This window comes from Phyllostomus hastatus, unplaced genomic scaffold, assembly GCF_019186645.2.
Source record: "Phyllostomus hastatus isolate PE091 unplaced genomic scaffold, TTU_PhHast_1.1 phas_scaffold_11, whole genome shotgun sequence".
Lineage (NCBI taxonomy): Eukaryota > Metazoa > Chordata > Mammalia > Chiroptera > Phyllostomidae > Phyllostomus > Phyllostomus hastatus.
Window position 1 is genome coordinate 5452064 of NW_025334005.1, and position 16265 is coordinate 5468328.

Below are 16265 nucleotides of genomic sequence, written 5' to 3' on the forward strand. Positions count from 1 at the left end.
TCCAATGCCTCTGTCTGACGCTTAAGAGCCAATAAAGTAAGACAGCTCCTGGCTCTGGACCATCCCGCCTCTGCCCTCAGGCCCCGCCCCCTGCGAACATTTAGGGTGCGCCCTCCGCCAATGGGAGATCTGCTCGTAGTCGGGCCAATCCGAAAGCCGGAAAGGGCGGGCGCTAAGATACGTGGCTCAACGCGTGCAGGGGGAAGGGAGGCTCGGGGTCAAGGAGCAAACCCGGCACAAGATGGCGGCGGTAGCGGCTGTGGCTGCGCGTAGGAGGCGGTGAGGAGTCCGGAACCCTGGGGCGTGCCCCCAGACCCCCAAGCCCCGTATCTCTTCCTCTTGTATGCCTTCCTGAGACTCTGCCACCCCGGCCCTGTGAGGACTATTTGTGTCTTTGGAGGAGGCCTCAAACGCCCCAGCTTGCTCGCCGTACATCCGCGCGGCGTTGGGGGCCCGTACTTTTGGTGTTTCTCACTCCGGCTGGAGGCTCAAAAAGGCCGCAGTCTGCGCTCTTGCCTTTGGCCGCTCTCAGCCGCCGCCCTCCCCTGACGGCTCGCTGAGGTTAATATGCCGCCTCCTTCCTGCAGTGCGCGGGGCCGTCGGGGCGGGGACGAGAGAGCGGCCGGGTCCCCGGGAACGCAGCCTGCAGCCGGCAGCCCCGCCTGCACTACCCTTTTTGCCCTCTTCCCCCCAGAGCCCCAGACCCTGCCCCGTCCTTGTCTTCTTCACGTGGACACCAGCCCTGGCTTGCGGGGTGTTCACGCTCAGTAGGCACGGCTGGGGCAGGATCCAGTAAGTTCACAGTCTGCCTGGCTGATGTTGCTCAAACACAACATGTAATCGAACGGTTCGGTCTGCGCTCTCGAGTTTATATTACCGTAAAGCGGTTCGAAAGAATCACCAGCTCCACTAAGCGTATACCAGGACCTAACGGATGTACCGGGATGGGGAGAGGCGTGTACTATCGCCAGCAGTGAGAAAAGCGTGGCTCCTAAACCCCACTCTTCGGAAGCCTGTGATCTGAAACAATAAACGAGTGCGACCTGCCCTGTGGCTGATTCCTGATTTTGGCTTTTCGGCCACCTCTGGCTCAGGGCCATTCAAGGCATCCACGGAGTTCCTAGGGCTTTCCAACAGGTCACATCTGAAGGATTTAGAGAAATCCTGCCCCGCTGGCACCTCTCCAAACTCATTTTATAGATTGTGCAAATAGGACTCCAGAGGGCAGTTCACTCACTGTACTTACGGTTACTGCTGCTTTGGACAGGTCGCCATGGGTCCAGAGGGTCAGGGTGCCTGTTGCAGGCACTCCTCAGGACCTGGGCCACATGCCTTGCTGTTGAGTTTTCTGGTAGAATTTCTACTGCATGTTTGCTACTGCTTATTCCTTTTTGGCATATTAAACTACAATGCCGGATGTTTTCCTCGGCTTTCTGTCGGGCCTGGGCCTGGTACATGCTTCTGGAACTGGAGGGCCTACTGTGTTCTGTGACCTCCTTTCTGGTGGTTTTCCTTTCCTTTAGTTTGCGAGCAGATTTTCAAGCAGATACTACGGCTAGTGCTCGATACATGTGCATGGTGGGCCCTAATCTTTAGTTTCCCCTTTAGCAACTTGCAGAGTGTTAATGCTTAGAAGAAGCCTGTGTTTTTGTTTGTGGAAGCTCTGGGACTACCCCCATCAGTCACTGGGAGAGCTTGTTTAAAACGCAGATTCTTGGGCTCTGGGAAGCTTCATTTCATAAGTACTGCAGGTGATTCTTAACAGACATTAACCTTTGAGAACCCCTGTTTAGGATATACTCAGAATGGATGAATACATTGTTCAAATTAACTTGTTTAAATAAGCCTATTAAGTCCCTCATTTGCCATTTGAAACTATATTGGGGAAGTGGCAGTTTATGGTAACCTGGGGGAGATGGGTCTCAGTGGGACAGGCCCCACCGGTGGCTGGTGTGCTGTGTGGTGCATTGTGAAGTGTGCAGGCCCTGGAGTTGGGCAACGCTGAGTTCAATCCCATGTTCACCCCTTACTAGCTGTTCAGCCTTGGATAAATTATATACCCATTTGTGCCTTCATTTTCCCATCTGGAAAAATCTCAACCCTACAATTCACCAAGAAAACAAGCAAAGGGAAAGGAGGCAGTGCGGATGAAGAAGTGAATCTTAGCTGTGGTTGCTTACTAGAATTGTTGTGGAAGTTTTTGAAAATTTTCTGATGCCCAGTCCCCTCTTCAAACCCATTAACTCAGAACTGCTGGGGGTGAGACCCAGGTGTCAACATTTTAAAAAGACTGCAGAGTCAAAAATCAGATAGGAAGCAGTTGGCCAGGCCCCTGGGGGTGCATTCGGATTCAGTACAAGTCAGCTAGTTTTATTCTTTCCAGGCTTAGGGAGGGATGGTGGTGACTTATCTTGAAGACTCAGGAGTGAAGATCGGAGGAGCAGGATGCCTGGGGTGCTGGGGATGTTAGGACCCTAGAGCTGTGACCAGGAGGCCAGCGAGGGTACATGTGTAACTTTTTCACTGTAGCTCTACCCAGTATCTTCTCCTGGAAAGGCATGGCTTGCTGTTTCCTTCTTCCACACACGTGGTACCACCACTTCCCCTGGGACGGGCTGTTATTGCTCCTTTACTGTGAGAGGCTGATGTAACCAGAGTCAATAGCAGGGCCTCCAAAGGCCTGAGATCCATGCTTTGTCCACTGCCATTGCCTTTTTATTTATTTTATTTTTAAAAAGATTTTACTTATTTATTTTTAGAGAGAGGGGAAGGAAGGTAGGAAGAGAGGAAGAAAAACGTTAGTGTGAGGGAAAAACATCAATCGGTTGCCTCTCATATGCGCCCTGCAAACCCAGGCATGTGCCCTGACTAGGAATCGAGCCGGCGACCTTTTGCTTGGTGGTATGACACCCAACCAACTGAGCCACACTGGCCAGGGCTCCGTTGCCTTTTTAAAGGGAAGGTGGGAGTAAGCCAACTTCTCGTGCTTGATAACTTAACCCTGTGCCCACCTGCCTTCTTTTCTATTCAATGGGGATCCATCTTTCCTTTTTCCTGAGTTGTCTTTTAGGGCTGTGGCCTTTACCTCTGAAAGTGAGGCTCTTTCTGACCCCTCACTGATTGTTCCCTCTTTTGTCTTTTTTCTCCTTAGGTCTTGGACAGCTTTGGTACTGGCTTGTTTAGGGTTCTGCGTGGGAATTACCCTTGCTGTGGATAGAAGCAACTTTAAGACCTGTGAAGAGAGTTCCTTCTGCAAGTATGATATTCTAGGAGAGTGGGATGGAATGTAGGGTAATATGGGCAGTATGTGAGTGGTAGATGGGGTAGCCTGGGGACACTGCAGGTCATAGGGGGACCTACAGGCATTGGGGTGCCCTCCCACCTTCTTAACCATTTCACCTGGCAGGCGGCAGCGAAGCATACAGCCTGGCCTCTCTCCGTACCGAGCCTTGTTGGATTCTCTGCAGCTTGGTCCTGATGGCCTCACAGTCCATCTGATCAACGAGGTCACCAAGGTCAGGGGAGAAAAAGAAGCCTGGTGGGGGTGGGGCAATGGCTGAGGGGTCCTTCGGAAAGGGGGAACCTACAGCCAACGTCCTGTCCTAGCCTAATCTTGGGACTTTGCATTTGTGTGGAATTCAGACCTCGGGTCCCTTCAGCCAAGGAGGAGGAGGCCTCTCGGGAGGGAGTGGGTTCGGAGGGCATTCCGTGGTGTGGTTCTCTGCCTTATCCAGAGCCCCACCTCTGCCTGCACAGGTGCTGCTGGTGCTGGAGCTCCAAGGGCTTCAGAAGAACATGACCCGGATCAGGATCGATGAACTGGAGCCCCGTCGGCCCCGATACCGTGTGCCAGACGTGTTGGTAGCCAATCCCCCCACTGCTCAGTAAGCTTTTTTGGAGAGACGTATCCACTTCATGGCCCTTTTCTCCTCCTGGTGAATTTTTACCTGGCATCTGACCTTTCCCACACTGGGGTGATAGCTGACGAACACCTTGCCACTCGCCTCAACCTCCCCCTGTCTCTTTCTCTGTTTCACTTGTTTTCTCTTTCATTTTTTAAGCTTCATTCAGCAGACACTGCCTCCTCTCCTGGGCCAGGTCCTGGGCTAGGTGCTAGGGACACAGGAGGAAATGACCGAGGCTCAGACCTTGCCCTCCAGGAACACAGTGCCTCTGTGGTTGGTTCCCTCCTCCCTTCGCTTTTCTTCCCTTTCCCTTGTGTCATTTCTTTCCTCTCTTCTTCCTCCTTCGTCCAGGATAAGATTACTCAGTCTTTGGTCATGACTCACTGACATCGTTGTTCCATGCATTGCTGTTAAGTGTTTAATTTAGAAAACAACGTAAGCCTTCCACCAGACCCATCCGTATAGTTCTCATTGTCCTGTGCCCCTGACTCCCCCAGCGATGATCGCTGCTCTGAAGTTTACCATTCCCTTGGCTTTTTGTTCTCCCAGTTGTGCCGTGTGTGTATCAACACATATATATATATACACTATGTATTTATGCCTAAGCAATAAATTATGTGGTTTTGTTCATTTTTGACCTTTATAGGGACATTCATCTAATGAATGTCTTGTGGGGTCATGTAACTGGATCCAGTTCTATCGCACATAGTTCATTTCACTACTGTAAAATGTTGTATGAATGTATCTTGACTTAACGTATCCATTTCTGTGTTGATGGACATTTGAGTTTGTAGTGTTTTGCTATTCAAAGTGTCGGCGTGAGCATCCTTGTCCACGTCGTCCGTGTCCCAGCGCAGGGGTTTCTCTTCGGTGCGTAGCTAAGGAGAGGAGCCACGGGGCTGTAGATCATGGAAATGACCGGCTTCCTAAGATAACGCCGAAGTGGCTTACCAGTTCACACGTCCAGCAGTAACGCGGTCCACACTGGTGCCGTCGGACTCCGTTTCTGTCCGTAGAATGGGCGCGGAATGACGCCGCGTGGTGGTTTTGGCTCGGTTGTCTTTCCCAGGTTGTTGACGAGACTGAGCATCTCTTCACGTGCTCTCTGGCGTTCTAGATAACTAGTCTGCGAGGTGGTGGTTGCCAGCTGTGCTTATTTTCCTTTTGTGTCGCTTGTCCTTACTGGTTTGTAGAAACTTGTTGTCTTAATAGTAATTTTTAAAAATCTTTTTTCAAAAAAATTTAGTGATTTTTAGAGAGAGAGAGAGAGGGAGGGAGGAAGGTGGGAAGGAGAGAAGAGGAAGAAACAATGATTTGCTGTTCCACTTATTTATGCATTCATTGGTTGATTTTTAAAAAATTAATCTTTGTTGTATTTTTTTGCCATTACCATTTAGTCACCTTGTACCTACCTTCCCCCATGGTTGATTCTTTTATGTTCCCTGACCAGGGATTGAACCCACAATCTTGGTGTATGGGGATGATGCTCTAACCAGCGGAGTTGCCCCGCCAGGGCTTGATACTAACTCTTTACCACTTACATTTATTGTAGCTCTCTTTCCCAGGTTGCAGCTTATCTTTTTACTTTCCTAAAACTGTCTTGAAAAAAACAGACTTTTTAAAAAAGATCTTATTTATTTATTTATTTTTGGAGAGAGGGGAAGGGAGAGATACATCAGTGTGTGGTTGCCTCTTGCCAGCTGGCCTGCAACCCAGGCGTGTGCCCTGACTGGGAATAAAACTGGCTCACAGTTTTCCACACTCAATCCACTGAGCCACCCCAGCCAGGGCAAAAAGGGTTTTTTAAATTTTAGAATAGTTTTAAATGTATAGGAAGTTGCAAAAATATTTCGAGAGTTCCTGTATACCCTCCCTTGCTGTTTTCCCCTGTTAACATTATTTTGGTGCATTTGTCCTATCTAATGAATTGATATCATTATTATTAACTAACTAAAGTCCCTATTTTATTCAGATTTCATGAGCTTTTACCTAGAGCCCTTTTTCTACCCCATCTTGGACATCATGTGGTGTTAGTTGTCGTGTCTCCTTAGACTCCTCGAGTTTGGGACAGTTTCTCTAACTTTTCTTGTTTTTGTTGATGCTAAGGTGTTTTTCTGTAACTAGAGGTTCTGAATTGCAGCGTTGTCAAACGTATCAGTCTTTTACCTTCTGGTGTTAGCATTTAAGAAGAAATTGTTGTGTTTAAATACTTCTTCCCTGCCTCAAGGTCAGAAAATTATTTGTTTTTGTTTTCTTCTGAAGATTTTACTTTTAAGTTTTAAGTCATAATCTGTCTGGAGTTGATACTTGTATCTAGTATGAGGTAGGAATTTGATGCTATCCAGAAACTTTGTTTTTCGTCTGCGTCACTGACAAGTCCTTCTTCGTCCCCCCGAGCTCACTGAGCTGCCACGCCTGCTCTGTCACGTTTCGGAGTTCTAACCATGCTTCTGTCTGTTTCCAGGCTCTTTGTTTGGTTCCTTCGGTCGGTTTGTCCCTGCACCATTACCACACTGCCTGCAGCTCTTAGCAGGTCCCCCTGCTTCTGAAGGGTCGTGACTACGCTCTTAGCCCTTTCCACGCACTTCTGTCCTTGTTGATTGCTTTCCCAGGCTTTCTGTCTCTGGCCGCGATGACAACAGCGTGGAGCTAACCGTGGCTGAGGGACCCTATAAGATCATCCTGACGGCGCGGCCATTCCGCCTTGACCTGCTGGAGGACCGCAGCCTTCTGCTCAGTGTCAACGCCCGAGGACTCTTAGGTTTTGAGCACCAGAGGGCCCCCAGGGTCTCGTGAGTACAGGGGTGGGGACTAAAAGTGACCTAATGTGAAAGAGCCGAGGGGTGTTGTGGGGTGTGGCACTGGGTCCCTGGGAGAAGACAGGGTGGCAGGGCAGTCAGGCAGGGGCTGAGGGCTGGGAGAAGCTGTCAGCCAGGGTAGGAAGCAGGCCGGGTCTCAGTTTTCTTCATTTCCTCTAAGGATCAGGAGGCAGTCACTTTTGTGCCTGGGCACCCCCTCTGAGAGGCCTGCCTGGGTCTGCCTTTCCTTTCTCCCCTTCTCACGCCATCACATTTCCCAGATTTGTTTTCTTCCTCTCCCCCCCACCCCCCATCTCTGGGAGTTTGTCGCCTGAAACTCACTTTTATGTTTCTGTTTTTGTGTTGGTTTTGTGCCTCCTTTTCCCCTTCCCTACCCATCTCCTCCTGCCCTAGTTTCTCGGATAAAGTTAGTGTCACGCTCGGTAGCATTTGGGATAAGATCAAGAACATTTTCTCTAGGTAAATTCATGGCCATTGGTACTGTATGTGTTCCTCTGCCCTTACCTGCCCTTCACTCTGACCCCCAGGGGAAGGCGCCCCAGACCCTTCTGTGCCCTGCCCTTCACTCACCTCTCTCTCTTCAGCTGTGTGGTATCTGGTCCCTGTTCCCTGTTCTCCTGACTGGGGCCCTTTGGGAGAAGGAAGATGAAATGTTGGAAGTCCTTAAGGAATGTAGGGAGCTTCTTGCTTTGCCAAGGGGTGGAGACCTGCCGCCTGTTGCTGGGGTTCCTGGCTCTCGGCTGGGGTGCACTGAGGCACTGGGCAGAGCTGCTTGCCAGCTGCCCTTGAAAGCATTCTTTGGCACAACCTCTCGCTTGAGTCCCTGCGTATGTCTGCGGAGGCTTCATCATGGTATGACCCACTTGCCTTTGCAAAACCCCGTGTCAGGCCAAGAGGCTGCCGCCCAGTGAAGGCATTTGGGGCCAGAGTCTCTCAGTGGAGGCAGCAGAGCCAGGACCGGCATTCCGAGCCCAGGCCCTCGCACCTGCCCGTCTCTTGGAATGCTGGCTGATGATTGGGGCCCATGTGAGGAAAGCATCTCCTGGCAGCATTTACTTCTCATTTCCCTTTCTTATTTCTCTCCACGTCCTTTGCACACTTACACGGTCACTGGGGGCCCTCTCCAGCCTTTAACATTCAGTCCCTTCCTCCAATGCCTTCGTTCCTTTGGACCCTTGGCTCTCTATTCCCTCACCCCTCCTTCCACTAGCCCCTCGTCCCTGCCCCCTCTGGATTGGAGCAGACAGCTCTCCTACCTTCCAGGCAAGGATCAAAAGACCCAGCTGAGGGCGATGGGGCCCAGCCTGAGGAAACACCTGGGGATGGTGACAAGGCAAGTCCGTGGGGGTGGGTGGTTAGAGCACAGGGCTGGCTGGGAGGCTGGAGGGGAAAGGCCCACAAGAAACTTGAGCTTAGTCTCGCTATCAGGGATGGGGTTCAGAAAATGGGCAGGGGAAGAGGGAGAACTGGTGCATGATTAGGGAGTGGTCTGCTTTCCTCCTCACAGCCAGAAGAGACCCAGGAGAAGGCAGAGAAAGATGAGCCAGGAGCCTGGGAGGAGACATTCAAAACCCACTCGGACAGCAAGCCCTATGGTGAGGGCCAGGGAGAGCCTGGGGCGCAGGGAGTCCTCACCCCGCAGAAGCTCTGGAGCCTTTCCTTTCCTTTCCTTCCCTTCCAGGCCCCACGTCTGTGGGCTTGGACTTCTCTCTGCCAGGCATGGAGCATGTGTATGGGATCCCGGAGCATGCAGAGAACCTGAGGCTGAAGGTCACTGAGTGAGTCCCGGGGTGACCTCAGGATGTGGAGGACAGAGGGGTTGGCGGTGTGGGACATGTGCGTGCAGATCGGGTGCTCTGGACGGGCATGGACTACGTCCTGTGCCCAGGGCACCTTTGGTGACTGGAAAATTCTTTGAGAAAGGGTGGAGGGCCCAGTTCGTATTCCTCACCTGTGTCTTTGGGAGCGGGGGTGTGCGTAGGGCCTGGGGCCAGTCCGTCTGTCTGCCTGCAGGGGTGGGGAGCCGTACCGCCTCTACAATTTGGATGTGTTCCAGTACGAGCTGTACAACCCCATGGCGCTGTACGGGTCTGTGCCTGTGCTCCTGGCGCACAGTCCTCATCGGGACCTGGGCATCTTCTGGCTCAATGCCGCGGAGACTTGGGTGGACATATCCTCCAACACTGCCGGGAAGGTGAGCACACGGGCAGGCGGAGCAGCGAGGGGGGGAGTCTGGAGGCCCGGAGACAGATGGGTGTGCCGGGGCCGCAGCTGTGAAGAGGCTGATGGGGTAGCCCATTTGGGATTGGGTGAGAGGAGGGGCCCTGGTCCTCGTGAGCAGCCATTGAGCTCCCTAGTCACTGCAGAAGACACACACTAGACAGGGGCAGCCTGCTCTGCATTTGTTGTCAGTACATTTGTCATTGGGCGCGCATGGCATGCGCCATCGTTTTCCCGGTGCTGGGAATGCATTGCTCATCGAGGCAGGAGAGGGCCTCGCTCAGGCAGCAGACAGAGGTGCAACAGAGCGGCGAGGGCAGGGTGTGGGCAGTGGTGGCAGGAGCTGACGAAGAGGTGCCGCAGCCGTAGGGGGCGGGGCAGCGGTGCTTCAGATGGGGGCATCCAGGGAAGCCTCTCTGAGAGGGTGACGTGTAATCTCAGCCCAGTGGCTCATTAGGAGCCAGCGTTAGGGGGATTTTGAGGAAACATTGCTTCTTTGGGTTGGGGGACGAGAAGGTGGGTGTTGGACCTCTCCCTGGTCCCCTGTACAGACCCTGTTTGGGAAGATGCTGGACTACCTGCAGGGCTCTGGGGAGACGCCGCAGACAGATGTGCGCTGGATGTCGGAGAGCGGCATCATCGACGTCTTCCTGCTGCTGGGGCCCTCTGTCTTCGACGTCTTTCGGCAGTACGCTAGCCTGACAGGTATGCGGCCTCCGCGCCCCGGCAGCCAGCAGCCCGTCGTCGTTCGGCCTGCGTCGTCGTGAGAGGAGTGGCTGCGTGTTCAGGAGTCTTGCGCCCCTCAGCCTCCCCGTAGTTTACAAGCCTCCCTCAACTTCTGGGTGTCCCCACTGGCCCCAGGTTGCCCTGACTCCATGGTGACCCCGGTGCCTCGCTGAACCTGCAGGGACCCAGGCTTTGCCCCCGCTCTTCTCCCTCGGCTACCACCAGAGCCGCTGGAACTACCGGGACGAGGCCGACGTGCTGGAGGTCAGTCAGGGCTTCGATGACCACAACATGCCCTGCGATTTCATCTGGCTGGACATCGAGCATGCTGATGGCAAGCGGTACTTCACCTGGGACCCCAGCCGTTTCCCACAGCCCCTCACCATGCTGGAGCGCTTGGCCTCCAAGAGGCGGAAGGTAAGAGGCCTACAGCCACGGTTGGTCTTCCGACAGAGGAGCCCTGGGGAGCTCTGACCACCCGTGTTCCTTGCTCCCAGCTGGTCACCATCGTGGACCCCCACATCAAGGTGGACTCCGGCTACCGTGTACACGAAGAGTTGCAGAGCCAGGGTCTGTATGTTAAAACCCGGGATGGCTCTGACTACGAGGGCTGGTGCTGGCCAGGTAGGTGGTGCAAGCCCAGACCTGAGGGGGGACTGCCGGAAGACCAGGGAGGTCAGATGGTTGACGGCCACCTTAACTTCTCCTAGGCGCAGCTGGTTACCCCGACTTCACCAACCCCACGATGAGGGCCTGGTGGGCTAGCATGTTCAGCTTTGACAATTACGTGGTACGGCAGGCCCCTCTCTACCTGTCTTCCCCACCCTGCCTCCTTAAGTTGGTCGTTCTCTGCATGTTGATCCTGCTGTCGTTGGTTGCCTATAGTATATCAGGGGGGCTTGATGATCCCCGAGAAACTCTTCATTCTGGATTCCTGGGAGCTCTTTGCTCTGACATTGTCTTCTCCCCCCCCCCATTCTTCTGTCCCCATCGTCTTCCGTGTGTTCTCAGGGCTCCGCTTCCAACCTCTATGTCTGGAATGACATGAATGAGCCGTCTGTGTTCAATGGTCCAGAGGTCACCATGCTCAAGGATGCCCGGCATCATGGGGGCTGGGAGCACCGAGACGTGCACAACATCTACGGCCTCTATGTGGTGAGGGGCTGAGGGCTCGGGGACGTGCGTGGTGCCTGGGGCCTCCGTGTGGTGAGGGGCTGAGGGCTCGGGGACGTGCGTGGTGCCTGGGGCCTCCGGGTGGTGAGGGGCTGAGGGCTCGGGGACGTGCGTGGTGCCTGGGGCCTCCGTGTGGTGAGGGGCTGAGGGCTCGGGGACGTGCGTGGTGCCTGGGGCCTCCGGGTGGTGAGGGGCTGAGGGCCAGACGACAGCTGGCCTTGGCTCCTCACCACGCTTCTTCTCTCCTGTCTCCACTCAGCAAATGGCGACTGCCGACGGACTGGTGCAGCGCTCCGGGGGTGTGGAACGCCCCTTTGTCCTGAGCAGAGCTTTCTTCGCTGGCTCCCAGCGCTACGGTGAGGTCTGAGAGCAGAGCCGAGGGAGAGGGTGTGAAGGCCAGGCGGGAGGAGCCGTGGACCTGGGCCTGGATCGCAGAGAAGGCTGCCCACGCAGCCGTGCTCTGAGGGCTGCACTCTGCACCCTGCCAGCTCTGCACTCGAAGGGAGCCAGGGAGTGGGGCGTCTGTACAAATGCTGTGAACTCAGCCATCGTCCGCAGGACCTTGGGGGCCCCAGAGCAGATGTGGCAGGTCAGAGAGGTCAGCTGTATAAGAGGCTGAGCCCTGTCGCTGTAGGCAAGCGTCCTCCCTCTGGTCTTCCTCAGGAGCCGTGTGGACTGGGGACAACACTGCTGAGTGGGACCATTTGAAAATCAGTATCCCTATGTGTCTCAGCCTCGGGCTGGTGGGACTGTCCTTCTGTGGAGGTGAGACGGGGAGGACTCCGTGGTCCTCGGTCCGGTGGAAGAGGGGCAAGGGAGAGGGCACAGGCTCGGGGTGTGAGCGCAGCGCCGGGAGTCCAGCGCGGACCCTGGGAGTCTAGCGCGGGGCCCTGGGGAGCTCCCGGGCAGCAGCTCTCCTTCGCCCTCTTTTCCAACCTGCTTCCTCCCTCGCCTCTCCCAGCTGATGTGGGTGGCTTTTTCAAGAATCCAGACCCAGAGCTGCTCGTGCGCTGGTACCAGATGGGTGCCTACCAGCCATTCTTCCGGGCACACGCCCACTTGGACACCGGGCGGCGCGAGCCGTGGCTGTTGCCATCTCAGTACCACGACATAATCCGAGATGCCTTGGGCCAGCGGTATTCCTTGTTGCCTTTCTGGTATACCCTCTTCTATCACGCCCACCTCGAGGGGATTCCTGTCATGAGGTGAGGCACTCGGTTGGGTCTGAGCGGGCTGGGGTGGCTGGGGGACAGTGGGGACGGGGCTCCATCTCTGAGCCTCCTCTGCACCCACCAGGGCCTTGTAAAGGACAAAAGGCTGCTTTCAAGGTCAAGAATAAGTGGAGACTAGTAGGGCTGAATAGCAGTAGACGTTATTGAGCGCTTATGACGTGCTGGGCATTATTCATTCATCACTGTCCCAAAGCCTGAAACAAGGCGGACCAGTGCCCTGCCCTCGTGGAACGTACGTTCTTGGGAGGAAACAAATACGTAAACTTAAAAAGTTGCCAGTAATGACGAGCTGTTTGAAAAAGTAAAAGAGGAGAATGGAAGTGGGATCCACAAGTGGCCTTTTTGAGAAGAAGGCCATGTGCAGTGAGGCCTGAACAATGACCCAGACAGGGTTTGTGACCCAGAGGAAGAATGTTTCAAGCAGGGACCCCAAGTGCAAAAATTCTGAAATGGAAATGAGTTTATTGGGTTCTAGGAGTAGGAAAAACGAAACGGAACAACAGCCACAAAACAAAACAAAACAAAAACAGTGCATCTTGGGTAAGGAGCCACAGGGAGAGGTAGGGGACGAGATGAGAGAGAAAAGTCCGACCTGGTCCAGGATGACACGGTGGCCCCTGGAAGGCTGCCGTGCAGACAGTGTCAAGAGGGGCCGCGGCAGGGAGATGGGCTAGGAAGTTAGGTGAGGTTGTGTCACTGAGGCGTGATGCCCACCCACGCACTGTCGGGCTGGGAGCACCTGGGTCTTTCCCTGGTGGTGGTCTTACTAGTTCCTGGGGTAGCATCTTTGACATCTGCCAAAATAGCAAGTGTCTTCCTTTCTTGTCTTGCGATCTTCCTAGGCCCCTGTGGGTGCATTATCCTCAGGACGTGACCACCTTCAGTATAGACGACCAGTTCCTGCTTGGTGAGAAATGGGGAGGACAGGGTGGCTGGGCTGAGAAGTAAGCACTTGTGGGCGGAAGAGAGTCTGTGGGTGCACGGGGAGGGGCGAGCGAATGAGCTGGTGGCGCATGGGGGCAGGTGGTTCGGTGCTCCGTGCCTGGGAACTGATCTCCTCAGCTCCCAGTTGACTCTGGTGTGTTGTAGGGGATGCCTTGCTGGTTCACCCTGTGTCAGACGCCGGGGCTCATGGTGTGCAGGTCTATCTGCCTGGCCAAGGGGAGGTGAGTTAAGGAAAGGTGTGGTGGGGAGTGGTGGGCGGTGGAGGCCAAACGGGGTAGTGCGGATGGGGGCCCTGTGTGGCGAGTGACCACATGTGTCTCCTGCCATCCACAGGTGTGGTATGACATTCAGAGCTACCAGAAACATCATGGTCCCCAGACCCTGTACCTGCCTGTAACTCTCAGCAGTGTGAGTATGCCGGAGCCACCTCCCGCCTCCATCTCCCTGTAGGTTTCCAGAAAGGGACGGGGGGTGTGCGTTGGGGTCCAGTACTTAGGTGGCACAGCTGGGCCGCAGGGCCAAGCTGGGCAACGGGAGAGCTTCACCGCAGCGTTGCTCTTGCCCTAGATCCCTGTGTTCCAGCGTGGCGGGACCATTGTGCCTCGGTGGATGCGAGTGCGGCGTTCTTCAGACTGCATGAAGGATGACCCCATCACTCTCTTCGTTGCGCTCAGCCCCCAGGTGAGAGCCTACCTTCCTAGGACTCAGTCCCCTGGGGTGGACCCCTCTCTTCCTCCCTCCCTCGCTCCCTCCGGGGTTCAGGCTCTCACCTGTCCCACTTCCTCCCCAGGGGACAGCCCAGGGACAGCTCTTTCTAGATGATGGGCACACGTTCAACTATCAGACGCGCCGTGAGTTTCTGCTGCGTCAGTTCTCGTTCTCTGGCAACACTCTCGTCTCCAGGTAATGAGGCGCCCGTCCGGCCTTGGCAGCCTCGGGAGGAGGCGGGGCCTCGGAGATGCTCAGCTCACTGTGCTCTTTTCTTGCTCTGCGTCTACTCCTTCCTTCTGCTCTGACATCTTTTTCCCTGGCGGGCACCCATTTTTGCTCCCTCCAGCTCAGCAGACCCCAAAGGCCACTTTGAGACGCCAGTCTGGATTGAGCGGGTGGTGATAATGGGGGCTGGGAAGCCAGCAGCCGTGGTGCTCCAGACAAAAGGTGAGGGAGTGACCTGGCACCCAGGGTGAGGAAGGGGGCACGGGGGCAGGGCTGGGGACGCTTGCCTGTTGGAAAGTAGTTGTGATGCTGCAGCCGGTTGCTGTGACTACGGCAGTCTGTCTGCTTCCTCCACCAGGATCTCCTGAGAGCCGCCTGTCCTTCCAGCACGACCCTGAGACCTCTGTGTTGATCCTGCGCAAGCCAGGCGTCAACGTGGCATCTGACTGGAGTATTCACTTGCGATAACCCAAGGGATGTTGGGGGTGGGAGGGGTGCTATTGTGATGAGAGTTACTCTTCCTTCTGCCTTGGAGTTGGAACCTCCCAGACTTAACCTTTCTCATCCCAGGACCAGGTTCTGCCAACGTCTGGGCAGGATGAGGGGGCTGCCTCTGGGCTCCGAATTCCTCTTGTGATCTTCCGGCCTCTCTTGCCCATTGACTCCGAGCCGCCCTTCGTCCCCCACACTCTGTTGCTCTGTCTGGAGCACATTCACCTGTGAAGACCTGGGGCCCGCAGGGTCCTTGCTTTCCCTTCTCTTTGTGGGGGGTCCTGAATCCTCCAGACTGTCCATTCATGCCTCTTGGTGTCGATGCCATTTCTTGAAAGAAGTTGAGGGCAGTGAGCTTTAGGGCTCCTTTTCTCCTTCCCCCTCCCTCCCCATGAGACTACTTTCCCTCTTTATATTTCCTCCCCCGGCTCTTCTCTGTCATCTCTCCCCTTCCTGTGCCCCACCGATGCACTGGGACCACTCCTTACCTGACGAGGGATGAATGGATCAAAGGAGTGAGGTTGCTGGAGAGCTTGCTCTTCCCTCTCTCCCAGCCTTCCCTCTCCCCCGTTCCTTCCAGAGCTGCTGCAGTTCTGACAGGGGCAGTTCTACCTCCCCTGCCCCTTAGGGGAAAGAAGTTTCCACTTCTTAAGTGGGGGTGGGCATTAAACTTTTTTCGTCCCTTTCTTTGTCCCCTTGAGGGGCATTCAAGATGGAGAAGTCAGTTGCGGTTTCATGGAATCACAGTTGCCTGTATTTATTGCTGGGGGAAGGCTGGGGGTGGGAGGGGATGATCATGTGTGCCCTGGCTTGGCCCTGAGCCCTGGGCGGGGGGTGGGGGAGGGTTAACTGGGGATGAGGGGGCATATTTGTGACCCTTTTTTTTTTTACTCCCTCTTGGCCCCCAGCTGTGACAGGTTTTGATAAAAGGAGAAACAATAAAGAAAGAAAAGATAACTGTTGGGTGTCTGGATTCTGGTTCTGGTGTGAACCACAGGTCCTCAGAAGCCTGAGGCCCTGGTGTTTTCATCTGGCCTCAGCACAAGCCTTGTCCGTTCAGCAAAAGGAGCAGGTCAGGCTTTCCTCAGTTTGTTGATAGAAGGGTCCTACAAGGCCAGCGGGTTGTGGATAAATTATGCAATAAACCTAACGAGTTAGGGGGACCACAGCAGACCTGACAAGCTCAGTGACCGAAAGTAACCGCACAGGATGGTCCCATCCCAAATTTCTGCCCTGGCTGGTGTGGCTCAGTGGATTGAGCGGCAGTTTGCAAGCTGGAGGGTCGCTGGCTCAATTCCCAGTCAGGGCACATGCCTGAGATGTGGGCCAGGTCTCTGGTAGGGGGCATGTGAGAGGTAACCACACATTCATGTTTCTTTCCCTCTCCCTCCCTTTCTCTCTAAAAATAAATAAAATCTTTAAAGAAAACAAAAACAAATTCCTGACTAGATAGGTAATGACTGGTAGTCACATCTCAGGCCAGAAAGGTCAATCTATAGGTGAGCTCTGTGCCTTATCCTTACGCATCCAGGCTAATATACCTTTAAAATGTCAGCAATTTTCTTTCCTACCCCTGGAAGGTACAACCCCACAGGCACCAGAGCGTTACCCTGTTCCCCACATGGGTCTCCATGTGCTGTCAATGGCACTAACTTCCCTGTACCCCCCTGTGTAAAGGAAGTGTCTCCGTTTTGCCTTCTGTCTGGTCCTAGAGATTTCCCTGCTCTGCTTTCTTAACGTACCACCAGTGACTCTCATGCACCTACCTGAAATCTTTGATCCTAATGTGTAAAATGAGCTATAAAACTTCCATTCTC

At 54.5% G+C, this 16265-nt stretch overlaps 1 protein-coding gene across 3 annotated transcripts; it reads left to right on the forward strand.

The window, feature by feature from the left end:
- Positions 1–177: 177 nt before the first annotated feature.
- GANAB (glucosidase II alpha subunit) lies at positions 178–15269 on the forward strand. 3 transcript variants are annotated; one of them, XM_045855078.1, is made up of 25 exons: positions 178–279; positions 3152–3256; positions 3407–3515; positions 3757–3884; positions 6518–6697; positions 7118–7183; positions 7988–8057; positions 8232–8319; positions 8406–8502; positions 8738–8918; positions 9496–9649; positions 9852–10087; positions 10168–10294; positions 10381–10460; positions 10682–10825; positions 11103–11199; positions 11507–11608; positions 11805–12048; positions 12918–12982; positions 13165–13241; positions 13354–13428; positions 13588–13701; positions 13811–13923; positions 14078–14178; positions 14315–15269. In XM_045855078.1, exons 1-25 carry the CDS (start codon positions 242–244, stop codon positions 14422–14424), a joined length of 2901 nt encoding a protein of 966 aa, XP_045711034.1. In that variant the 5' UTR covers positions 178–241; the 3' UTR covers positions 14425–15269. The 3 variants fall into 3 exon arrangements, with proteins under 3 accessions (XP_045711034.1, XP_045711035.1, XP_045711036.1); XM_045855079.1 differs by having other exon boundaries at positions 9529–9649; XM_045855080.1 differs by lacking the exon at positions 7118–7183.
- The last annotated feature ends 996 nt before the right edge of the window (positions 15270–16265 follow it).